Source organism: Girardinichthys multiradiatus, chromosome 1 (genome assembly GCF_021462225.1).
Source record: "Girardinichthys multiradiatus isolate DD_20200921_A chromosome 1, DD_fGirMul_XY1, whole genome shotgun sequence".
In the NCBI taxonomy this organism is placed as follows: domain Eukaryota; kingdom Metazoa; phylum Chordata; class Actinopteri; order Cyprinodontiformes; family Goodeidae; genus Girardinichthys; species Girardinichthys multiradiatus.
In genome coordinates, this window is record NC_061794.1 from 42,718,112 (window position 1) to 42,745,471 (window position 27,360).

The window sequence follows — 27,360 nt, forward strand, 5'->3', positions numbered from 1 at the left end:
GATCCCTCACATCGAGAACTTATTCACACAGGGAGAGGAGAACGCACAGTTAGGGATTATAATAATCTGCACAACGGGGAAAGCACAAGGAGCTGATCCACAGGGAGGAAATAGACAAGCCATATTCCGAAAGATGCAAATGAGCTTACCATTTGCATATTTAACTGTAGTTACAAGCTGAAATATTAAAGTCCAAGCAGGTAACGAAAATTGTATCAAGCACAGGTTAGTTTTACATGGACACCAGCAGATTTAAACTGTTGATCTCTGCATCTAGAGGGAAAATCAGTTATTGGCGTCACCACTTCAAACATAAAGTTAGCAACAAACCTTACAAGTTGATTCTGCGACATTACCTGTAAAAAACTAAAACATATTCAGAGGATTAAATTCAGACAAAACAATTATCTGTTTTTTTTTTTTCAATAGAATTGATAAAACATTATAAAAACAAAAAATGTAATGTAAGTATATGTATTTTAAGATAGACAAAGGATCTCGACATCTATTATATCTGAAGTCTTTTCCATCTTCTATCTAAACCATGTCAGTTTGAATAAAAAACCAGAAGAGAAGAAACTGTTCGAAAAGTTTTGAATATAAACAAGCAAATACTTCTGCAATGCCCATGGATTGTGCCTGTTCTTAATTCTTCTTTTTTTTATTTTTTTTAAATTAGTTAAATTAAATTACCTTAAACTTTGGAATTCCCAACTGCAAGTAAAACCTTATCAGATCTCATAATTTATTTCAGTACCAACGTTTACCTGTTAGAAAATAATTTTTGGATTTGTAAATTTATTTTGAATTTGTCTGGCCTGGACAAAATTTGACAAACTGTTTTATCTAATATCATCCTGTTTGGTTTCAAAATCTGACATAAAGAAGTGAAATAAAATCAAATCTCATATTAGTATGTTACCAAATTATAGATTAATTTACTGTTTTAGGAGTTCAGTTTCTTCCCACTTTAATCTTTGTTTAGCTCAACTTGATATTCTTCAGCTCTGGTGAGCCTCCCTAAAGTCATATATTTGACCATTAACATTAGAGATGAGCCTAAACTACATTTGATTTGACTGGTCTTGTTAAAGTCTGCATATTGTTGTATTTAAAGTCTCAAATGTATTTATGCTTAAGCCCCTAATGATTAGGAGCAAGATAACACCTTTAAGCACATTTTTCTTTACTTGATTTAAAATGCTACATCCTGTTTTTAGCTTATACATGTATGCTGAACTACAAAATGAGACTCATACTCTTCCATCATTAAATAATTTCATGTATTGACTTAGTTTCCTTTTAATAGTCTTAAAACCTTTAATACGGATCAAAAAAACTAGAAAAATGTCAGCAACCTTTTAAAATGTCCCAATAAAGTTAGTTAACAGAGGGGTGTTAGTTCAGAACTGAATTGCAGATCTGTATTACTTAGGTGACATGAAATGTCTCGAGGTTTGAAAATCAATTCAAGCAACTCCGACTGGTGCCTATAACAATTCCTAGAAAATGTAACTTTAGTTATATATTTTTAAGTAGATCTTTGTCCAGGAACTTTTAATTATTAAGTTACCCCTTTCTGTTTGATGGGACATGGGTCTTAAATGGTAAGAAAATATGCCTACATTTACCTATAATTACAACTAGAGAAATATTAAAAGAATTAAATGAAAAGGGTTTCTATGAATCCTGTGATTCCTTCATATCTGACAAGATAATCTTCCTCTTGCTTCTCGATTTTATGGAAACAACTGTTACCCTACAGGTAAAAACCACCACCTTTGTAGTGATCACGAAGGAGATAGTACTTCTGCTACTTCCAGATCCATCACGGACCAAACACTGCACCGCTGCATCCTGCCCAGGTCACTCTGTGTTAAAATCAGGGCCTTCGGCAAAAGCAATGATCTGCACGTGACCTCTGCTACATTTTAGGGATGAATGGGCCCCAGGCAACAGTTACCACGGATACACAACACGGCACAGAGATGACACGTCCGTCACTGACACAGTGAGTGAGACAGGGAGTTTGAAGGACAGGTAGATGTTCAGACTGAATACGAGCTAAATATAACATGAACTATTTTGACAGAAGGACAAATGGCCATAAAGAGGAAGGGCAGGCAAATGAGCCCATTATACAAAACAGATGTAAATACTAGTTAAATAAGATTTAGATTTTAAGTCTGATTAGTTTAAATGAGTGTTAAATTAAAGATAAACAAAATCTAGAAAGTAATCCTACATGTTTCAGGCTCTTTTAGATCTTAGCACAAAGAGATAGAGGCATGAAGACATATAGCGAGAGCCGATTCCCCCGGACAAAAATGTCTTTAAGGTTCCCAACAGACTCTGTCTCTCACTGAATAGCTTTGCTGACTGCGACAACACTGACCTCCTGCCGACACAGAGAAAATGACCATTTTCTTCCCACTTCCAAATGGCCTGGGGGTGGGGGGTGGTAGCATGAAAGATACCGCGACTGAAAATACAACAGACAATTGCTGACTCAATGTTTGTCAGGATATGGGAGGGAGGAAAATGTGTCCTTGACACCTTAAGCGGTTTTGGATTGAACATGACTTATTTTGACAGTTAGTTCTATATCACTGACATTTGGGAAGCAAACACACAAACATGCACACACACACACTCACACACACACCCTTGAAGACAAACATCTATTCTTCAAAGAATGGAGCGACATATTGAAATCATGCTTTAAAGCCACTAGAAAGACTTCTCTGTGACATCAATAAAGCTCACTTTTGATAATGTTTGTCACCCACAGAACATGTCATGGTCAGTTTTTTTATTTGTTTTGCGATTTCCCTGTAAATGATTGTTTAATTAAAGTACAATCTACCCTCCCAAAAATAAGCTACTATACACAAATGCCTCAGGTGACATCACATTAGGCATAACGGAACTGAAAAGAGTCTTTTGATGTATTGATATAATCAATACCAAGAAATGAATTATTTAAAGATAGTCTACTCATTTGCGTGGAAATTGATACAAAATGACGCATCCACACTCAGCCCCTCCCTGCAGCAGCTCACCTGACCAAAGTCATAACCTGCTGCTGGAAGCAGGGGATAAAAACAAAATGCCGATCAAAGCCACATGCTAGGTGTGCTAACGCTACATGCTACGGCACTGATATTTAAGAGCAACACTGATGTTTTAGAGCAATTTAAAAAGGTCAGTAAAACTGTTGCATCTGTAACAGTTATGCAGTAAACCTCCCAGAAAACAGAAGTTGATGCTGTTTAATGATTAGCTTAACTAACATAGACATCCCCATGACAGTATTCTGTTGGTCTGAGCTCCACCGTCTACATGCGCTTCCCAAGAGCGTTGCATGATAAGGACCCAGCACTCTGTTCTTATCATGCAACACTCCATTCTAACCACACAAAGCTCCGTTCTATTATGGTACAAATTAACGCAGGGAAACAGTAATCAGCCGACTGCTCAGTTGGCTCTAAATAGTGAAGCAACAAAACAAACCAGAACATTTGCATACACTTGCATGTAGTAGATCCTTGTTTACACTTTAAAAAATAGTTTTATATCTATTTATTTTAGTCTAGAATGATACTTTATTTGTTCCTCAGTAGAAGAATTTGCATCGACATCAAATTGACAGGACAATGGAAGCTCACAGTGGCACACTAAAGATAAACAATAATAATAAAATAAATTAACTGCGGGCTGCACGGTGGCGCAGTTGGTGGCACTGTTGCCCTGCGGCAAGAAGCTCCTGGGTTCGATTCCCGTCCGGGGGTCTTTCTGCATGGAGTTTGCATGTTCTCCCCGTGCATGCGTGGGTTCTCACCGGGTACTCTGGCTTCCTCCCACAGTCCAAAGACATGCCTGTTAGGTTAATTGGTCAGTCTAAATTGCCCTTAGGTGCATGAATGAGTGTGTGCATGGTTGTTTGTGTGTTGCCCTGCGATGTACTGGCGACCTGTCCAGGGTGTACCCCACCTCTTGCCCAGAGACTGCTGGAGATAGGCACCAGCTCCCCTGCGACCTACTATGGAATAAGCGGTAGAAAATGACTGACTAAATTAACTGCATAAGGTACATACTTAAAGAATTTTAACACTTATACTAAGTGTTATCTTGTCTACTGTGTTGCCAACCAGGGATGTTACACTTTTAAATTATATATTTTTTTTTTATAAATAAGGGTTGCATTGTCCCATATTAATTGGTATTGTCATTTTGTATTTAATCATAAGTTTTGCTCTTAACCAGAGAAAACTCTGTACCTTCAAAAAATGCAGCAACAGAATCGAAAATAGTATTGAGTATCAAATATTTTTCTTAGTATTGGCAACCCTAACCTGTATTCTGCATATCTGCAGCAAAACATTTAGCAGTATATGTGAACATTGTATGGATATTTGGAAAATTTTGGGAATAAAATACAACAGCTTGTGAAGAGTGCCAGTGCACATTGGAATGACCAAATTCCATTTTTAGAGATCATTAGCCATCAATTTGATCCTACTTGTTATAAAACCATATGGTCTGGTGGTTGCCTTCCATAGTTAAGATCATTTTTAGCATTTTTAGTCTTGCAGAGCTGTTGCATTGCTTACTGCCAGGGAAACACTCATATCAAGCCCAGTTCGACCAGTTAGCCCCACTATTCCTGCACCTGCAGTGCAGCTTATATCATAAAGAACTTTGGCACTTAGACTCTAGTCGCACTTCAGTTTCATAAAGCAAGACTTCAGACTTGACTAAGATATGAGCTCTGAAAACTTGAGACTTGACATAGACCTAAATCGGACATGAGATGTGGATCTTGAGGTCTTGAGAACAATATTTATCTATTAGAATCAAGAAGTGTCAATCAAGTAAATAATTATTGTTTTCCCCTCTGAGTTAAAAAAAGTAGCTGACTGTCACAGTGATCTAGGGCTCAGAACACAATGGGCTCCCTGTAATGTTTCTTGACAATATGTGTCAATAAAAGGACATGGACTACTAATGAAGTACTTTTATTTAATAATATTTAATGCCATCGAGCAGCATTTGCAGTAACTCAGCCACAGAATGCAACTCTAAGAGAAATGTGCATTTTCTCCCTTTAAAGTGTGTTTGATTTATTATCCAGAAATGTTTGTGGATTGTGGGCTATAAAAATATAAAAGGTTCATAACAAGCTCTTAATGCTTGTTGTAGCATCATAATAATAACTGCATGAATGCCTCTCAAACTGAACTCTATAGTAAATGACTTAAAAAAAAACACTTCTTGATTCAACCAGAGATTCAATTAACCAATTTCTCCAAGTTTAAAAAAAAATGCAAATTTGTATTTTTGCTGGGGTAGATATTATACCTTATTTTTATTATTCTTTTTTTTTTTATTCACATTGGGTTTATTTGATGTGGAACTGAATGTTCTAAAAAAAAAAAAAAAAGTGGTGTTAAATGTTCTTTTGTTGAATTGGGCTTTTTACGCCCCCTTTTTATTTGTTTTAGTCAGACTGGATGGCATGCAACTGATGTGAAAATGTTCATTTAGGTCATTACAAACTTGAGACATGACTTGTGAACATGAATTTTGAACATCTCAGCTACACCTTTGCCATCATTCATCATCACCCGAGGGAAGAAGGATGAAAATAATCCCCTTTCTGAAAATGAAAGACATTCTTCAGGTAGCTAAAGTAGAATGAGTTCAGCAATACTGACCAATCACTTAACTCTTTAGGGTGATAAAGCTGAAGAGGACATTTAACAAATCAGATGGAAAAAAATCAAATTGGCGTCTATTTGGGCTTAAGGGTCATTAGAGTCAAATTCTGGCTTAAACAAATAAACCTGTACTCCTTGCAACTCAAATCCAATGCTTCCCAATGCTTCAGAATATGCTCATCTCTCAAAACTTGCTGATCTGCCATATCATTATTAATGAGCATCTCTTGTGTTTCTTCTGATGTCATCAGCCAAAACAATAAAAACAAACAAAACACAAATTGCCATTGTCAGTGCCCTTAAAAAAGTATTTTGTAAAATCCTGCATTGGAAATTCATACGTATTAACTCATTTGTGTTTATATTGTCACAGTAAAACTGTGCCCGCCACAAAAGAACACCACTGGATAGGATGTTTAAGAACAAAAACCTTTTACACGCAAGGCACACTCGTGACAATGACCGGGCCCAGCCAGGTTTTACTGTGACATGTACACCTGCATTATCATTACCACCTTAATGAAAAACAGCAGCAACACACCATTACTTTCTACACACCCTGAGGGCCAATGCAGGCTCCTTAGATCCTTAATCCAATCTCTTTGCAACACACCCACATATCCACACATACAAACACACAGACACTTGGCCTTCCATGCTAAGAGCCATAAAATATGACTGTAACATATTGCACTATTATAGTTTGCTTTTAGAGGCCTCACTGTCACTCAGTTAATCTTAAGAATTCTGTTTTGGATTACAAGTAACAGCTGAAAATCAAGAGAAACATGGTCCCATCTTGATAGACAGCATGACTTATAGCTGGCCTGGCTAGCAACCTCTTGACTGTCTAGTCTGAGATATATGATGAACAGGCAATCGTGGGAGGACATGGAGTCCCTGAAATTCTTGTAAAAGTGGGGAGGGTGATGAATCTGCATCTGCTCTTAACCGTGCAGACACACTGTAGTTATCATCAGTGAGGTCACGGGGCATCATCATGTGTTTGGTAGAAAAGTGTAACCTTGAAAAAGATGAAAAAAGAGAAGCCAAAACGCTTAAGAGAAGCCAAAAGCCATACGCCAGATGGATGCACTTTACTAAAAGCCTTAGAACTGCGGTTGCTCAGTCAGTTGTGAGCTCAACGTCGTGAAATCTGGGTGACGATGACATCACCCCACGCCCACATGAGCCATGCATGTGACGTGGCGGTGCACTCCCCACCGGCAGCCTTTGGCACAGTGTTTGCTCTCAGTCGAGACGCAGTTGGGCCATAATTAGACATGCTGCTTCCTGTACAAAGACCTCCCTGTGTAATATTAATCATGTGAGGATAAAGTTGTAAATCCATCCCCTACGGAAATTCCCCCGTCTTTCATGTGTTCTCCAAATGGAGAAGAGGGTTCTTTCTGCTTTGGTTTAAGAAGCCACCCAGGCCTTGAAACATGTGGCTAGTGAAGATTCAAATGCAGCATTGCTTCCAAAGCCAGCAAAGAAAAGACAACAGAAAAGGCAAATCAGATCAACGTGATAAGCTGAAAACACCCCCAACGACTTGATCTTCACTGTGTGAACTATGATAATGTGAAAAAAATATTATGAGTAGATTTTATGGGGTATTTAGTGAAATTAGTTCATCTTCATGGAATATCATGGCATATAAAATGCTGCAGAATAACATTTTTGGTTTCCCAGCATTCATTTTCTTCTCTAAATTAGACCATTCGTCATGCACTCATTACAAAGACAGTCAATTTTGAACCAATTCCAATTGCCTCTAATTTCTAACCGAAATAATGCAAGATGCACATTTTTCATCTGCCTGACATCCACGGACTTTATTATTGTATGAAAATGCCAAAGCGGCGTCGCATAAACACAGAAGAAGTCATCATATTTTGCATTTTGAGATGGAGTTTACTGGTAGGTGTTGCACTCTCCATACAATCTACTAAAATCAAAATCAAATAAAAGAAAATCTTTTCTCAATCATCATGCAAATCAGTGCTATATTAGAAAGTGAAGTTTGAAAAGCAGTTTGTTTTATTCACTCACTTTTGCTTCAGATTAACTGCAAAATCACTTCAAGTTACTGCAAAGAGCACGCAGTCCGAACCATAGGCGACACAACACCGACATGTTGTGTGCTTCTCCTTAATCAAGCTGTAAGTACAACAGACTTATTCTACATTCATCACGGACACCTAAGCTGTCACTGCTGTTTAATGAGTATCAATTAAGCTGTTTCAACAGACTAGCTCAGCACATACTGCAGACACAAACAGGCAGGCACAGCCCTAAGGAGAGGCTTCTTAACACCGAGCCACACTGGCTCTCAGATGTAATTTAGGCTCGGTATTGTGGCTGGAACAAAGAAAAAAATCTTAGAAGAGCTATACAGAATTTCCATAATATATTTTAACATGTTTCTGGTATTTCTTTGTTTAAGGCGGAGTCTTTTCTTACATAAGACATATCACACCTGGGCATTCCATGTTATAGACCTTTTCATAATGCCTGTCATTTGACAAATGCTTTGAATTTTTAAATATAATGTTGCTAAATTTGCTGGTCTTATGTCAACACATACAAAAAGGTTAGGTTGATAAACGTGATACATGTTTGCATTCAGAGCTTATTTAATCTCAAAACAGGCAACTCTCATTTTAATTCAAGTCTTTATTTTGGATTCAGCAAAACTGCGCCTCAGAGACTCATGGGCCTGAATAATAATGTGTTTAATAGAGTGCATGATCCACTGGACCCCCTGCTATGGAGAAAAACTAATTCTTGTCACTTAACATTCAGTTTGACATTAAAGCTTGTTTGCTGCTAACAAAAATTATCAAATGAGGCAGTCAGTATTTGAAAGCTCTGCTAATTAGAAAGCTGAAGTTTTACCCCTCAAACCAGAGCTTCCATAAAGAGAAGAGTCTTTTAAAAACCAGCAAACAGTTGACAAACAGACTTAAAGACCAATATGTTCATGTTAAATTAACCATCAAGGCTTTTTCAAGGACGTATTCTGAAGATATTAAATATGTTTGTTTCTTAAAATGGTTAATGTATGCCGTTTCAATGCACAAATTGGTCGCATGAAGTTTCAGTGGGAAAAAGGTTGAAAAAATATTGTCAAAATCATCAAGAATTGTGAGCTTTCCATATAGGCATTAATAAAGAACCCTCACAAAGAAAGCAGAGAAATAATCTAAAACATTAAGAGGGTAAGCAATAAAAAAAAACAAGAATTGTTCATAAATAAAGGACAGATAACTTGAAATGGTCTCGTGAAAAAGGTCAAATGGATTATAACATACAGTATGCAAAAGCAGCAAAAATATAATAGGGTTACTTTTTGTGTCCAACCCAGATGGAATTGGCTTGTTTTTGTAATGAAAACCAAACCTGACCAATAGATGCCACTATTTGTTCAGTCTATTCCTGTAAACTACTAATTCAGATCATAATCTTCAAAGGGTTTTCACGTAAAAATATTAGGAAAACATCTGATTATAAATACTTATACTTATAAATTACACTTATACTTATAAATTACTATATTGAGCGCGATTAACATTTATGCTTCAAAATAAGAATCTCAAACATGGATACAATTGGAGTGTTGAAGACTAAGCTTCCTGCTAGTTCCCCAGAGAAAATAATAAAGGCCTGTTTTAAATCACCCTATATTTCTTCTACACATGTTCTTTATGCCTCACAGTTCACAGAGATCCTGATGAACAATGGGTGGGTTGAAGTCAACCTACCAATAATCTGAGAAATGAATTGATCAGCAGAACCTGATGCAGATGTAACGTCTGAACAAAAACCTGTACTTAAAGCACTGAATGCAGTTAAAGAGTCTGCGTGATCACAATGACACAAAGCTGAACTCTGAGGGGAATTTCTCCTCAGGTATGAGTAAAAATCTTAGACATGTTGCTCAAGTCGAATGCTAAGCCATGCCCCTTTGGTTTGTAATCCCAGTTCCGGGATCTAAAACACACAGCCATGATCCTGGCGCATTGCCTATAGGGGTTGTTGTTGCATGTTTATTGCAAAACTGTGATCTAAACGAGACTATTATGAAAGCAACAAGATCACACTTCATGAAACAAACTTTTGGCAAGAAATATTGTGGTGTTTTAATATCACAAGATTTCTTTACAACCAGCTTTTTAACGCAAAAGATAAGAAACAAATTACAGTTCCGAGCCATCCTCTTTCCTGCTTCTCCTTTTCCCTTCAGTTCATTGAGACAGAGAACAGGCACAAGGAGAGGGGTAATGATTACACGTACAGTGCCTAGTTCATATGCAAAGACCACATGGCGTCTCCTGAGTTGTCCATACTATTGTCACATGACTGTCTAGTATGAAGCGATTTAATTGAGGGCAGTGGACACAGTTTATGTGAAGTGAGTGTCAGTGATTATGAAATATTTTTTTAAAAAAGGTCCAGCTGCATCTGAATGTAGTTTTCTGATGTTAATAACTATTTACTATAAATTCAGATCAGACATTAATTTTTTTGGCATGTTCAAGTTTTAATGAATTTGATCCAAATCTTACCTTATCGTTACTCCCCATCATATATATAATATCTATGATGGAGAGAGTATTTCATGTAGTTATTTTTCTTTCAACTTTATTTATACAGGTAAATCTCATTGAGACACGCTCTAGTACATTGTTCTGCATTAACTGGCTGATAATCTCTATCATAGGATTAATTTATATCAAAGGCAGCTTGGCAGTATTAAAAGGCGTAATGTGGGAGATGTTTTTTTGCTGCCAGGAAGTGGCTGAATTGTACAGAGAGTGAAAGCCTCTGTTTGACCCCAGAAGAGAGAGATAGACGATCAGAGGCCATCAAGGTGAACAGCACAGGTGGAACATTGACTGGATTCATCAAATTAGCTTCCATGTAATTGTACTGCATGACGACTCATAAAACATGTCGGCCATAAAGCTGTCAGGAAGCCATCAGCCTGGTGCTAAATGAAGTTACAAAGGGTGCAAGGTTCACAACTTCATACAGTGCCAGAATAAAGCATCCAGCAGCACAGTCTGGCCGCGACCTCTGCGGTAACCATAGCGATTGGAAAAGTCAAACTGATTGGTCGTTGGTATTTAGGACTTGTTTAAAGCTCAACTATTAGAAAAATTATTTTTCACTGTAGCCACTTCTATTGCTTTTAGCTGTTTAATCAGCTTTTTCTTTAAAAATGAAACACATTACATGACTTGCTCTGCATTTTGTATGTGCGAACACTCGCTTTTAGATCTGATGATATCGAAAATGCAACTCAGCAGAGATCTGATAAATAATTTTCCAAACCTTCAGAACACCTGACTGCAGTCTGACCTCCCAGAGACTCACGGAGCATGCAGTGCGACGGTAGTTTACCTTTGTAATTGTTACAGATCACGCCATTAGCACAATATTGTCGCAGCTCTTGCTCCCGCAGTCTGCAGCAGCTGAGGGTTAATTTGCATAATAAATCTTAATTGAAGCTCATTAAGGATTTGATAAGAAGCAAATCAGGTACACCGCTGGATAACTTAAGATTAATGTTTTCTCTGCTTTTAGGCCTTTGTGTATTAAAGAGAAATATCACGTAAGTTCATTAGTTGAAGCTTAACATCATTGTGCGTCAGGTGAAGTTTAACTTTAGCAGTAGGCATTGACTGGGAAGAGATTCTCAGGGTATCACAGTGTTAATACATAAATAAAAAAATGTATAGCACGATCTACCTGTCTTTAGCTCAGAAAAGCAACATTTACTAATTGTTGCTGCTAATTTATATAATGTATTGATCCTTACGGTAATAAAAATGTTATCTATAACTTCTATTTATAGTTTTTTTTATATGTAAAAATAAAACATAAATTGATAACATCATTGGGTGGTGCTCCTTTAGTTTCCAGCCATGACTTTCCAAACAGGGCACTTTCTTTCCTGTGAACCACAGGACGTGTAGGACTGACTGATAGTGTGCTAAAACCAGGTATGAAATTACTACCAGATTTATGATTACCATGATAAACTTTGACAGTTAGTATAACCACTTAAAAATAAATTGATCATGAAACCTTATGTGATAATGATATAAGACATTTTTGTTTTATTTTATTGTCGATCAAACGCAGCATCTCAGGGCCATGTGTGCTCAGGAAGATTACTAAAAAAATGTGTTTATCTTTACTACATTCATACATAAACGACATATACAGTCTACTGCCACCAGATACCACAAGCTGCAAAGTAAGTCTGTGGTGTTTTTGTCTGTTTGACTTCCTATCGGCTAGTGAGATTTGGACTACCAGCATTGTAACCAAGGGTGTGCTTATACTCAGACACAATTATACAAGGTTTTATGCCTAAAGCAATTTGATGAGTGTCTACCTTGTTAAAAGCATCAATTTGTCAAATAATCAGAGATAAAACTTCCTGCAAACCTTCACAATAAAAGGCCTAAGCCTAAATGAACCGCACATATGACATGTAAAAGCTAATGAAACAGTGTAGAGTCTCTGCTCTGCACATATAAACTCAACAGTCTCAATGCAGGGGGCTTTGTGTGTCCAGCTGCACACTGTTATTTGTGTGTGAAATCATTCAATAAAGGGCATTTGTTAAAATAAATAACAAAAATTATACTAAAGTTTATATTTTATTAAACGCCTGAGCAACTCTGCCCCAAAACACCAAAGAATATTTTGACCGGCACCTTGGTAAAGAAACTTTAAGCCACAGGAAAAGCATGATGGAAAACTTTAGTGATTCTGAAGCCGAAACGTTTTAAAACCTTGGCATACCATAATACAGGTAACCAGCCCGTGCTTATTTTGGAGATTGAAATCCTGATTATTTTAATTACATTTTGAATAATTGCATTGAATGTTCTTCCTTCTGAATGAAAGCCGAACAGGAACCTCAGCCGCTCCCTCCCTCTGAAATCAGAGAGGCCTGATTTTTAGAGCTCATAAGGACCTCTTTCAAAAAGACATCTCCGGTTAGGCTAACCTGATCCGACTGTGATTGTTTTCGAGAAACCTCCAAACCATATGTTCAGCATACATACCCTCTGCCTGACTATGCATGTAGGTCAACTACTACAAGATGGATGTCTTCACTTAAATCATCTCAACTTTGTATGGACGCAGATTATGTGTTGACACAACTGCAAAGGCTATATATTACCACGTTCTAAATTGTAGTGGGAAATGTATATCATTGAAATAACACAAAGCATATGAGCTACAGTGAGTTTTACCATAAACCACGACACACCGTACCTGCTCTGTGGAAATCAATAGCAGGCCCACAGTGCTACTGTATTAACTGCAAGCTTGCCTTGCACTCTTATCCTCTAAATCCACATAAATGAACAATCTAAGCTATAAAGTCTCCTCCCCATATTCTTCTGTAAATCATTATATCTGTAGGGACCTCGACATAATACCATAACATAATTTCTTTTGTACTTGGAATGTCTGGCAGAAATAATGAGTTTCAGCCTCCCTGCAATAAACTCTCCCAATATTCCAGTTATTGTCAGACTTAATGAGTAAAAGAGAGAAAAAAGAAAAACATAACAAGAAATAGTGGCTTTTCTGCAGCACTGATCACACGGAAACATTATCCACATGAATCACCTCCGACGGCATACCAAATTGTGTCATTTGCCTGGAAACTAGTACAGGTCTCAGAGGAAAGGAGAGGTGAATGAGCGGTTGCTGTAGAGAGGTGCAACATGGCGCAGGAAACTTGCCTTGAGATCCATCCTAACAGGCTGTTTTTTTTCCACACTGGAGAGCAAGATCACTGCGCTGGAGGGCACAGGAGTCTCGCTTCTTATCACCTACACAGCACAGCGCCTAGTCAGCCTCACGCGCAAACAAAACCTGGCTATCTAAACCTGTCACCTACATGTATGATGAAATGCACTGAGATCGCTCTCACTCCACCTGACTCGATTTTACTTATTTTTCTTGCTGCAGACACAAAACTAGCTGATGAGGAGAAAGTTATTAAGGAGCGTCTCTATGGGAGCCCTTGAAAGTTGCCGAATTGCAAGCTTTGCAACAAAGTGAAAGTTTGCTTTTGCTCACAAGCTAGCGAAATTTTCAAGGCTGGATTTGATCAAACGAAACATTCCCCTTGTTGACATGAATTCAGAGAAATGCAGCTCAGAGAAAACACACACATTTAATGACTGCTAATGATAACACTCCTCTTTAACCTCACTTAAAGTTCTCTTAAAGCTATGAAAGAAGTACACCAACAAACCCAAAGATATGTGATCTGTAATTAAGTAGGTTTAAGTAGTGGTAAAAAATGCATTTTAAAACGGCTTCAACTGTATCAAATACAGGACAGGATTTGCGAGACCCTACAGGAGGTTTGTTTTCATGTCTTCCTTTCTAAACTCTGATTTTTTTTTAAAACATGTAAATGGAAAAAGCTGTCATTGGTCATATTTGACAATGTCATTGCAAGGATTACTGAAGTAAGTTTAGATCAATCTTTAAATAAAAATAAAATAAGAACAATACAATCCTCCTTACCTACAGCATAAATTAATTATGCCTTAAAATTTGATTTTTTTTTTGCACCTAAATAAATAATTAAAAGAATAATTAAAAGGCCTGCACAATATCAGGAAAATGTCTAATTGCAATACTATTACCCTGACGCTTTTCTTTCTGTGCCATTATACAATATCCTCACCCCTCTGTGAGAATAAAATACAAAAAATATACATTAGGTTCAGCCATTAAGGGCAGTTGGAGTCCATGCAAGTGGCCAAACTTATTATCATTCTGCATTGCAGAAATGCATGGGACTTGAAATACAATATCCAACCAAATATTGCTTCCAAGCAGTCCTTTGTGGTTGCCATTTGCCCACTGATAGTTTTGATCATTTCCAACTTATAGCAAATGCAGAGGAAATAAGACGCAACCAAGCATCAAAATCATGGGTGTCCAAATGTTGAGTTGCGATCAGCAAACAGCCGTGAGATTTTTTTTGTTTTTGTTAAATGTGCATGTTCTCTTACAGTAATTATTTTAAAGATGCACCAATTCTATAGCCTTTACGGTACTTGCAATATTACGACAGGAGCCTCTTGCAGAGAGAGATTAGCCAGTGGAGTAGCAGAGATACACAACTCAGGGTGTGCATAAACCGGTTATGGGTAACAGCTAAAATCTTCTGTCATACTGTTGTTCCGTAAGTTTAAATCCTTCAGATTTTTTAATACCAAAAAATTAGACTGTCTGACCACAGTGTGGTTCAGCTCAAAGAAAAATAAAGTACAGCATCTCTCCCTTCCCCTGGCTGTTGCTGCACACTGCCAGTCAGCTGGCTGAAAGAAGACTACTAAACCTTCCTCGATATAATATCATATAGATAATATTATAGATATAATATTCTGTGCAATAAGCAACTATTATAATAAGCCGGTGTTTATTCTAGTTTAATGTATATCTTTGTATCATAATGAAAATTAAAATAAATAGATTTTGGAGATTTAACTATAATAATCAATGTTTGATTATTTTTGAAGCAGTGCAAATACTCATATTTTTACTCATGTTTATCACACTGATAATCTCATACTGGTGCATGCCTCGTTCAAGGAAATATGTTAGATGAGTGAAGAAAATCTGCATATTTAGTTGTTTAAAAGAGGAGTGCTATTACTGGAAGGTTTTCCTTCAAAACTGGCCAAACAGTTTAAAACCTGTGTGCTTCATATGTTTAGAGACAGTGGCAAGTGTTTAACTTGTCACTGTAAATCATCCTCATGTAATCAACACAAGTTATTTAACAAATCATACCCGCTTGACTCTAAGCTGAGAGCACAGAAAATAAACTGTCTAAGAGCCCAACCGACCCAGCAGAATCCTGACATGGTGCCTCACCGCTCAGCAGCAGAGGGGGATTTGAAGTCAACATAAAATCCTTTCAAACTCTGGAGGTGGCAAAGTGTACATAAGTTCTGGGCCTTTTATATTTGTTGAGAATATTTACATGGAAAAAAACAAAAAAAGAATGGAGGCAACAAATTGTATTGTTTGTTTGCTAAACGCAAACACATTAGATGTCTTTTTAGATCTTTACAGTTCAGCAAACCTCTTAAAATGTTATTGACCCCTAGTCTAACCAAAAAGAGAGATTACTGAATGAGTTCCAATCTAATATTTTAAGGCTGCCCCTTTTCCCGCAGATTTTCTCATCCTGAGCCTAGTTCCCTTTTCCTACTTAAACTGGATAAACAACATCTGCCTTGATCGTAGGACGTTTTTCCTGAACAACCCACTTAGGAGGGGTTTCTGCTAGCCAATTCCCACAAGCTGCTGTCAGTCACTCGCTGGCACTGCAACACTTAATGCCTTTGTCTGTTCTCCAATTTATCTTGTTAACAGCAAATTGGGCTAACGGCTTGAAGCACGGCGCTATTGTAAAAAAAAAAAAAAAAAAAGAAACGTGAGGGGAGTACTCCCACGGCCACAGAATAACATATGGCCCCCTTCACTCAAAAATGCATCCCGAGCACTTATAGGGCTTCGTGTTTACACCGTATATAAACCTGATACACAAATTCCATCTTGAACCCGCGGCCTGTTAGCCTCTGGCTTTGTGATGCTTGCCCAGTAATAAAGCAAAGCTTTAATGCGGCCTATTCTGCACCGGTGAGTAATTGGCATTCTAAATTACCATACAGACCATGTTTGCAAAGGAAGTAAATCTGTGAATAACTGGCCTTACTTGTGCAAGCATTCACAAGTATTACTAGGCATTTGTGAACAGGGGAAGGGCGGGGGGTCTCATAATATTACATTCCCTAAAAGGACAAGCAAATTGAATGCTGAATCCAGAAGATAAATGTCTAAACTGGGAATGAGTTTAGTTTTGGACGAAAAAAAAAAAACAATTTCCACCAAGAGAGATGCTGCATCTTTAAGACCGCCACAAAAAAAAATGAAACCTATTCCTTTGCATCTTCCATGCTCTTATTCCAATACTGATCTCTCCTTGTTCCCCCCTCCACACATCATTAAACATATTATTATAACATGACTGTCAGCCCGCGCCTCTCCTCGCTCCGTTCTTGCTCTGCCAGGTAATCAATTTGTCGTCACTCTCTGTAACCCCAGTAAAGTCATCAAGCGAAATGAGTTACAGCTGCAAAGAGCCTTCAAGAATACAGGAGAGAGAGAGGAGGGAGGATGGGGGGGGGTCGAACAAAAAAGGGACGCGAGAAAAAATGACAACACAGTCCAGGAATATTCCACCGCTTGATAGCACATCCCAGGTCTTGAAGATGAAATATTAATGCACAATTTGTTTATCTGCGGGCCCACATCTCTCCGGTGCCGAGCTGTTAATTTTCTATCGGCACAGACAACGGATCAGTCAGTCATGAACTCTTCACAGCCATTACCGGGAGACATTTTGATTAAGTATTCCTAATGTAGTGGATAGGAAAGAATGAAAACACTCTGCCTGCCAACTTTTGATTGACCATTAAGCCACTGATGAATGCGCCTGTCAAAAAGGAGACAATTACCTCAACAATGAAGAAACTCTTCTGGAAGGCTTATTTCTCTGTAGGGCTGACACATTTACCAGAGTACAGGCGAGGCAGCTGAGAGCGTGTAAAGGGATCACTTAGGCATCTTCTCAAAAGTTCTCAGAATAAAAGCTGGGGGCATTGTTTAACAGAAAAGGCGGCTATTCCAAGCCTCGGGTGCGGGGAAAACAAAAAATAAAAAATTGACTGTGTGAATGTATGGCAATGTGAGCGAGCGTGTGTGTAAACTGAGAGTGTGTCGGGCAGATAATGGTCTCAGTATCTTAAGCGGCTGCAAAGAGATGCTATTATTTGGCAGAGAACAATCGCCATCTGGTTGTTACATCCGCAGCCGTAATAAAGACTGATAACTCCTCAAAGCACCACAACCAAATAATTGCATCCTCAGAACGCTGGGATGCCCTTGATCAATCTGGATTTAATCCAGCAGCTCTGTCATTGTTGAAGCTATTTGTTTTAAGGGAAGTTTCAGGAAAAAAAAATGGAGTGCAGGAAATGAATGAGGTGGTGTTAGGTTGAGTTGTGTGCATGTGATTGTGATTTTTCTAGATTTTTTAGAGTGAACATGAGATCAGAAAATAAGCATCAAAAGATGAAGATAAAGAATTCAACAAGCAAGTACTGTGACCTTCTATACAAAAAAAACAAATCCGGTGTGTGTTGCCGAGGTGTGTTTTACTCCTTTTCTCCTGGATAGACCTCACGTTACTGTGTCTGTGTGTGTGTTCAGCTTTGTGCGTGTGAAGGAGTGTAACCCATTCTCCATTTGTCCATAAGATTATGAAGAGTTCATACAGAGTTCATCTGCTACAGATACAGCGGCAGCAGCACATCTTTCAGCCCCTCTCTTCTCCACTTCATGCGGGTCAAATCGAAAACACCCGGAGAATATTTTTTTTCTATAATTTAACTGTGAGAAAAAGTTTTAAACCATGAGGGAAAACATGCCCTGTGACTGCTTATGCCATTATAGAGGAAGATTTCAACAGCAATTATGCCTTTAATTCTTTTTGAGGCATGGGCCGGTAACCCAGGTATCGAGGTTTAAAAATGTTACTGTTTCTAAATAGCTAAAATTTTCCCAGAAACAGTTTCTACTGTCTGTTAAATGAGATGCCAGAGAAAATGCCAGAGTGATACATTTTTCTCCAGCTTTACACACCATAGAGTAACATTACCCTCCACCACCCCCACCTGTTGCTGTACACTGCCAGTCAGCTGGCTCAAAGACGGCAACTTCCCTTTTTATCCACCTACAAGAAAGGAATATTCGGTAGTGTGGAAATGTTTAGTCATAAAAAACACGGAGAGCCATGAAGTGTTGCTCGCCGGCTAAAGCAGCAGATAGCCCAACTAATTACATAGCCAATAGCAGCTTATTATACTCCCAGTGTTACTTAAGAAAACGGAGAATGACATAAAGGTTTATCTATCGGCAAAAAAACATTTAAAAAGTACGACTCAATTCATTTAGCAGGTGTTTATATTTTTTGCTTAAGTCTATCCATCCTAATGAAAATAACAATAAATACATATTACAGGTTTATTTATTATTCTAAAGTTAAGTATAAATCTGAATGTTATACTTTTTGCAGCAGAAGAGCTATTTTATTAAAGAAAGCAATTAGCTCATGCTATGCATTTTTGTTGAACATTTTTCTTAATACACAGTATGCCATTAAATCGTAGTATTTTTACCCAAGCTCATCATACACTGAGACTCTCATATAAAATTCTAAGCGAATAATTTGTCCCATACCCCCCACCTTACTGATTTAGCATTGGACTTTAGACGCCCAACGTTGTTTAAGAGAACCCTGATGGGTCCCATCCGGATGTCCCTGAAGAAAATACAGCTGTTCAGAGTCTGCGTTCGGGTTATTTACAGTTATATAACTCTGTCCTGAATAAACTACCAAATTCCTGCTTAGCTGGGGGCTCCTTGGGACACACAGGAGGAGGGAGGTGGAGAGGTGTGGGGGGGTGTCCCAATGGATTAAAGTTTGAATTGTGTTTAAAACCGGTTTCCACACAGAAAAGAGAAAATCTCACTCGTGTTAACAAGGTTTTCTTTTGGTCGCTTACCCGCAGCCCGTTTGGGAGCCTGCTGCTTCCTCCGTGGCATTTTTGCTTTTGTTTCTCTTTCTGGAGTCGCAGCTCACTCACTGTGTCCAGGTGAAATCTGAATGCGGTCTGTACGCTAGTCCATGCATTCACACGCACACACACACACACACACACGGAGCAGAGAGTGCGGAGTGTGTGTAAGTCTCTATTTCTCTCCGAGTTGCTCGGTGGTTTTTAAAGAAGAAAAGAAAAGAAAAAAGAATCCAAGAAGGGTTCGTTTACAAAGCGGGGAGCAGATGTTCAAACGCGGCTCTCTGTTCACCTTCCTCTTCTTCCTCTTCCTCCAGGCTACGACTCGTCTCTTTTCACCATCCGCTTTTGTCCATCAGTGCCTCGTATGTTGATCGACGGGTGTCAGTCAGTCAGTGAGTCCAGGCAGAGCAGCTGCTGTTGTTTTCTGGCGCCGTGGATAAAAATGTGCGCGTAAAAAGGAAGAAAAGGCGTTCTGGTGATGGTGCGGTGGATTACGCACGGTGCAGGCGAAGGGGGTGAGGCGATGCCAGCAGACATCGATCCATAGAACAAACTGAACATTAAAAACTCCTCCCTCCTCGCCTGGACTTGATGATGGCAGCGAGACATTTGTTACACTAGATAACCATGAGTTTATTAAAGGAACAGAGGCCAGAGAAAAGACACGGGAGCTGGAGCTGTTTGTTCCGCGGCTGCTTTCTACCACTCTGCTTTTCTCAGGCTGAACTGCTCCAGAGCTTCCGCTTTGCTCGCTGGAAGAAGTTTGAAAGATCTCCAACAAATATGAATGAAGCTTCTCGAGTCACACGCCTATAGTAGGACTATGCAGGTGCATTTCAGTTAATAACAATATCATTGAAAAGTTAATATATTTCAAAAATAAAATTCAAAACTGCAGAAGCATTTCACAATTTATGTTTTTTTTTATTATTTTATTACAGCTAATACAAACCCAAAATTCACTATCAGAAAATGAGAATAAGCCATAAAACGTCATTTATTTTAAAAAAAAAAAGTGACTGTACACAGTGTTGCAACCATATTGATGAAAAGTTGAGTAAAAGGAAAAGGTGGAGTACAAAAAGCTACACAATAAACCCTAGCTTTTGGTCACCAGAAGGTCATTGTTAAATAAGCTAAAAAGAAAGTTGAGTGGAAGGATAAAGTGTTGTAGGAAAATGTCCACTGTGGCATACTGTTTCATCTAAATTAATTAGAATATCATCAAAAAGTACATTTATTTCAGTAATTCAAAGTCAAAATTTGAAACCACAGTCATATAGAGTGGTATATTTCAACTTTTTATCTAGTTAATTTTGATGATCAGAACTCAACATTAACTAATGAAAACTCAAAATTTAATTCAAAATATAATGACTATGTTAAGGCTAACACACTCACAAGGAAGACTGTTATCTTCGCTGTTGACTGCACATAGTCAATACATATGACATTCTAACAATGGTTTTGAGAAAACCAGGCTTCCCCATTTCATAAATAAAAGTTTACCAAATCATAAAATATCATCAGTCAGTCAGTCATTTTCTACCACTTATTCCATAGTGGATCACGGGGGAGCTGGTGCCTATCTCCAGCAGTCTATGGGCGAGAGGTGGGGTACACCCTGGACAGGTCGCCAGTCCATCGCAGGGCAACACACATACAACCATGCACACACTCATTCATACACCTAAGGGAAATTTAGAGAGACCAGTTAACCTAACAGTCATGTCTTTGGACTGTGGGAGGAAGCCGGAGTGCCCGGTGAGAACCCACGCATGCACGGGGAGAACATGCAAATTCCATGCAGAAAGACCCCAGGCTGGGAATTGAACCCAGAACCTTTTTACTGCAAGGCAACAGTGCTACCAACTGCACCACCGTGCAGCCCTAAAATATCATCATTTAAAAAAATATATTTTGTCCAAGTTTGACCAGTCCATATACAGGTCCTTCTCAAAATATTAGCATATTGTGATAAAGTTAATTATTTTCCATAATGTCATGATGAAAATGTAACATTCATATATTTTAGATTCATTGCACACTAACTGAAATATTTCAGGTCTTTTATTGTCTTAATACGGATGATTTTGGCATACAGCTCATGAAAACCCAAAATTCCTATCTCACAAAATTAGCATATTTCATCCGACCAATAAAAGAAAAGTGTTTTTAATACAAAAAACGTCAACCTTCAAATAATCATGTACAGTTATGCACTCAATACTTGGTTGGGAATCCTTTTGCAGAAATGACTGCTTCAATGCGGCGTGGCATGGAGGCAATCAGCCTGTGGCACTGCTGAGGTCTTATGGAGGCCCAGGATGCTTCGATAGCGGCCTTTAGCTCATCCAGAGTGTTGGGTCTTGAGTCTCTCAACGTTCTCTTCACAATATCCCACAGATTCTCTATGGGGTTCAGGTCAGGAGAGTTGGCAGGCCAATTGAGCACAGTGATACCATGGTCAGTAAACCATTTACTAGTGGTTTTGGCACTGTGAGCAGGTGCCAGGTCGTGCTGAAAAATGAAATCTTCATCTCCATAAAGCTTTTCAGCAGATGGAAGCATGAAGTGCTCCAAAATCTCCTGATAGCTAGCTGCATTGACCCTGCCCTTGATAAAACACAGTGGACCAACACCAGCAGCTGACACGGCACCCCAGACCATCACTGACTGTGGGTACTTGACACTGGACTTCTGGCATTTTGGCATTTCCTTCTCCCCAGTCTTCCTCCAGACTCTGGCACCTTGATTTCCGAATGACATGCAGAATTTGCTTTCATCCAAAAAAAGTACTTTGGACCACTGAGCAACAGTCCAGTGCTGCTTCTCTGTAGCCCAGGTCAGGCGCTTCTGCTGCTGTTTCTGGTTCAAAAGTGGCTTGACCTGGGGAATGCGGCACCTGTAGCCCATTTCCTGCACACGCCTGTGCACGGTGGCTCTGGATGTTTCTACTCCAGACTCAGTCTACCGCTTTTAATGATATGCTAATTTTGTGAGATAGGAATTTTGGGTTTTCATGAGCTGTATGCCAAAATCATCCGTATTAAGACAATAAAAGACCTGAAATATTTCAGTTAGTGTGCAATGAATCTAAAATATATGAATGTTAAATTTTCATCATGACATTATGGAAAATAATTAACTTTATCACAATATGCTAATATTTTGAGAAGGACCTGTATTGTAATAGAATGTTATAATTCATTTAAAAAAACACTGTACATAATTGGCTTCACAGGACATTATTTTTTGGGGAAGAATAAGAATCCATTTATTTTTTCTCACAAATAAAGATTATAGAAATAAAAATCTATTTTAAAGACTGTAATGATTATAGAAGAATCAAGTTCAGGTTTGACTTGTCTATATGTTGTACAATCTCTGTTCAATGTACAATAACTTACATCAGGTTGGACCAGTCTAAATCTTTAAGATTTAAGTGCGATCTTTAAAAAATCAATTTACTATGGAGCTAAAGTGGAAGCTTTAAATCAATTATGAACTTCACTGTTTTGAGTGTTTGTGCCACCCCTAATATTATGCCACCCTGGGCACTGAGCCATGTCACCCAAATCAAAAACCACCGTTAGCCCAGCAGATGTTTCACTCAGATCTGTAAAATATCAGAGACTTGTCTAAAATATCAGAATTTACTGAAATTTCAAAAGCACAGTAAAATACAAAAACAGACGATTTTCATTCAAATTAAAATCAAACCTTTGGAACAAACATTAAATTTGATCTCCTTGACTAAAAGTGACAAAGAGAAATGCAGTAAAGGACAGTGAAAGTTATTTTCCCATGCTGTAGTTTACTTCACATCTTGCTTTTATTCTGAAAGTGTGTTTTATTCACACTTTTATACTTAAAATAATATTTTTCCAAAGCATTTTTTGAAACTACACCTCCATCTGTGGCTTTCGCCTCATAAAGCTTCTCTTTCTCTTTTAAAAGCCTTTCATGACCTAATCAAATATGAAGCTGAGGTGATGGATGACTTCATTTCAGAGAGACAACACCCCTCAGAGATCCAGGCTCGCCCCGCATTACAAATGGCTTCCTGATAATATTCCATCACCCTATTTTGTGTCTGTCACTCATTTCGCCAATGATACCGGAGACCTCCCGTGAACTCCACCTGAACTTGTGCGATCAATCATGGCTCAGATCAAGCTTGGGCCTTACCTGTTTGACAGCTCCTTACACTGTGTGTACACAAAGCAAACGCACGCCGTGACAGCCGGTACAGTGGTGCCCACCCCCACCTCACCTCCATGAAAGGCCTTGCTCCACTGCCACCCACACCCACGCTGTATCCTTGCCACATCTGCCTCTCCACACCTTTGTGCCCCAAACTGTGAAAATAAAAAAGTTTCTCATCAGCGCTTGCATTTACAACTTTTTACTGGCCACTCATGCATAACATCCATGTGCAGATGGCGGAATCTGTCATCCTTTGAGTCTTGATGAGCTTTTCCTACACTCACTCGTTTGCCATTCTCATACCTGGCTGCGTTAGGATTTTACTCAACATGTTTCTCGTTAAGTGTTTTTTTGTTTTTTTTGTGGAGGAAAGCACCTGTGGATTTCATCATACTCATTAAGAAGCAGAGCCACTCTGACAAACAACGAGAAACAAAAGTTTGAGCATCATCTATGTGAACAGTGTCCTGCACATTTTTTGTCACGCCTGAAAGAGATTTGATCTTTTACTGCAGCAACATAATTTCACATGCCATTTTTTTCCAACCTTTTACTTATGATATTTATTTACTAAGAAAAAAAAACACATTACTATTCAGGTTGATCAGTGTTTATAGGTTTTTCATTTGTAATCCATTCCTGCACAGGGGCCTGTTCTCTTAGCTGCTCTTCAAAATGGGTAAAGCAAGAGGACACGCCACTAAAGAAAGGCTGTGCATGGATTTTCTGGAACTGGCTGCACAAAAAGAGCAACTTAGCTAAATTTGCAATAATTTAAAAGTTTAAGATATCGGTACATAAAGGAGTGTGACCCACATTTATCTTGGATCCATGCACAGTGAGGAGGACGGTAAAGGAAGGAAAAAAAATCACCAAAGCTCATGGTTAGAGAACTGGAGCAAACGTTTCAGTTTTAGATTATGCAATTGTAATAAAAGGGGAATATTTATTTGAATGCTTTTTACACGTCTTTATCAGGGGTACCAATAATTGTGAAGTGAGCTTCAGTTAGCTTTGGAAAACCAACCATAACACTTCTGAAGCATGATCAAAATCAGCCTTTTATTGAGTGTCAGCAAGGCGGTTTTGAAGCGCATCTTTTGTTTGAAGACTTTTGACCTCTAATGTTTACTGTAGGGTAGCCTTATACCACAGAACCTTACCTTAATTTTAAACTTCTGGTATGAGCCTACAGGCTTATTAAATTGCAAATAACATTTGCGTTACAGTCATTTGTACTTGTAGTTTGCCTATTGTACAGTTTAGTAAAAATAGATTACACGTTTTTTGATGTTACATATATATAAATTCATTAACATTCAAGTGGGACAGACCATTTCAGTTTGTTAAATTGTTAGTTTGGTCAGGGTAGTTAATTTGGTTCACCCAGAGCTTTAGAGAAGTAAAGAAAGAAAAAAGTCTGAGACAAAAAATACATTTTACACAACAATGATATGTTGTAAATGTATTAAGGAAGAAATGTGGGAGCTCCAGGCAACTCTGCTACAGGATCATCTCGAGGAACATTTCTCCTAACAGTGAAAATATGTACACACCTAAAAACATAATGGATCCTCTCTGCATTACCGGTAATACAAAAATAAATAAATCTCTGTGAACCCCAGAGTTTCATTGAAATGTCCTGTTCTCATCAGTGTTAAATTCACAGTTCACACAAAATAAAGTTTATGTCATGATCTACAGCTGTTTGTGTTTTGGTTCTCATTTGTGTTTGTATTCAGATCATTATAGTATCATTGTCAAAAGGGTCAAATTCCAATGGGTTGTGTCCTGTTCTGTGCATTGTAATTTAGTTTCTGATTTTGCCGTTAGTTTGTAACGTTTGGTTAGTTAGATGCTCTGTGTTTTCCTCACTTCCCTGCTTAGATCCCCCCCCCCCCCCCCCCCCCCCCAGCCTCTCTGGATTCTCTTGATTGTTTTCACCTGGTTTCCATGTCACTGATCACTCCTTCTCAGTACTTAAGCTCCTTCTTTGTCTCACTGCTATAATGTACTGTGTCCCTTTGTGTTTTCCTCATGTTCTGCAAGTCCTTCAGTTTCATCATTAAATAATCTTCATCATGCACCTGCCTCTGTCCTGTTGCATTTGGGTGCTCAACAGCATCCGAACATGAAGGTTTCTCTTAAATGTATTTTAAGTTTTAGCTCAAGATCAATCAGCAGAGTCAGCAGCCAGCTTGTAACACAGTTACAAGGTCCTCAGCAACATAGCCACAAACAGTCACTGGACACTTTGTTTAGGTACACCTGTCCCTTTGCATGTTAACACAAATAGCAAATCAGCCAATCGCAGCGACTCTGTAGATTTAGGCAAGTTAAACAGTGCAAAAGAATGGGGAAGAAAGGGAATTTACCTGACAGTCTTGTTGATTTTTAGATGTCAGAGAAGAGTAGACAGACTGGTTCAAGATGACAGAAAGGCAACAGTTGCTCAAATAATTCTTCATTTCAACCAACGAATACAGAATACTGACTCTGAACGCACTTTACGTCGAACCTCGAAACAGATGAGTTCATAGCTGCTTCCAACAGGATAACGCACCATGTCACAAAACTCAAGTAATCTTAAACTGTTTTCTTGAATACTGCAATGAGTTCACAGGAGTTAAATAACCTCCACAGTCTCCAGATCTCAAATCCACAGAGCATGTGGTGGAGCAGGAGATTCATATCATTGACATGAAACTAACAAATCTGCAGCAACTGTGTTATGCTTTCATGTTAATATAGATCATAATATGAGTAACATTTCCAACATTTTGTTGTATCTAAGCCTCACAGAACTAAGGCAACTCTGAAGGAAAACCAGGGTCTAGTCCAGTACTAGTAAGCTGTACTGTGTAATGTGCCCAGTGGGTGTTTTATCCCCAGTTGGACAAAAACTGCAACTAAATTCTTGTGTTGCAGCATTTTACTTTTATGTTTCCTTTTATGCTAATTTTAGCAGATTTTTAGCATATTAGCGAGAGCATTTATGTACTTGTGGAGGGTGCAAGTCATTTCATACCTTTTACAGTTTTGGTCGTTTTGTAACTGACTCTTGGATGCGAAATGGAGCCATCTACTGCGGCATGTTTCCTAATAAATATCTGTCAGCTTATACCAGCTTTACAAACAATTATGTGAAGTAATTCTCTACAGTCTATTCATAGCCTACTGTAAGGAAATGTGGTTATATATCTCCAGTAAATATTCCTGACAAAACATCAAGGGATCATTAGGGCTGCTTTAATATGTTGACAGTCTGGAGGAACTGTTTGATTGGGTGACGAATGCTGAAACTTTATGTGGTTTGGTTCACCTTCACATTTTTTAAGGTGGACCAAACCACCTGGACATACAGTTACAACAGCAGCTTGTTTGGGGCGCTCTCACAAGAGCTGCCCAGTGTGATCATCAGGCAACGCAGAGCACTATCAAGCAAACTGCTCTGTACACATGAGATAAAGGCAAAAGTCATACCACACGTCTTTCAGTTATTGCACTTTCTCTCTTTGGTATGTGGATATTTCATTTGCTTTTCCACTTAAAGCAAACCACATTAGACTTCACTTGCAAGTGAGGCGAGATCCAGGTCAGGTGGACCAGAATTTGCCTGTTTGGGCCACAGTAGTTTGATGAGCATTTACACCTGCCCAGGAGAAGAGGAATATCTGAGGAAGTGAACTCTGGTCAGTTTCAAAGAGACCAAACAGTGCTAG

General features: G+C 38.5%; 1 protein-coding gene across 1 annotated transcript in view; it reads right to left on the reverse strand.

Annotated features, from left to right (window-relative positions):
- The window catches only part of LOC124871799 (teashirt homolog 2), a 59,567-nt gene extending 39,301 nt beyond the window's left edge, over positions 1-20,266 (reverse strand). Inside the window, exon 1 of the mRNA XM_047371366.1 lies at positions 19,415-20,266. Within this exon, the coding sequence (XP_047227322.1) occupies positions 19,415-19,454 (40 nt within the window). The 5' untranslated portion in view covers positions 19,455-20,266. The remainder of the gene's footprint in view (positions 1-19,414) is intronic.
- Between the last annotated feature and the right edge of the window lie 7,094 nt (positions 20,267-27,360).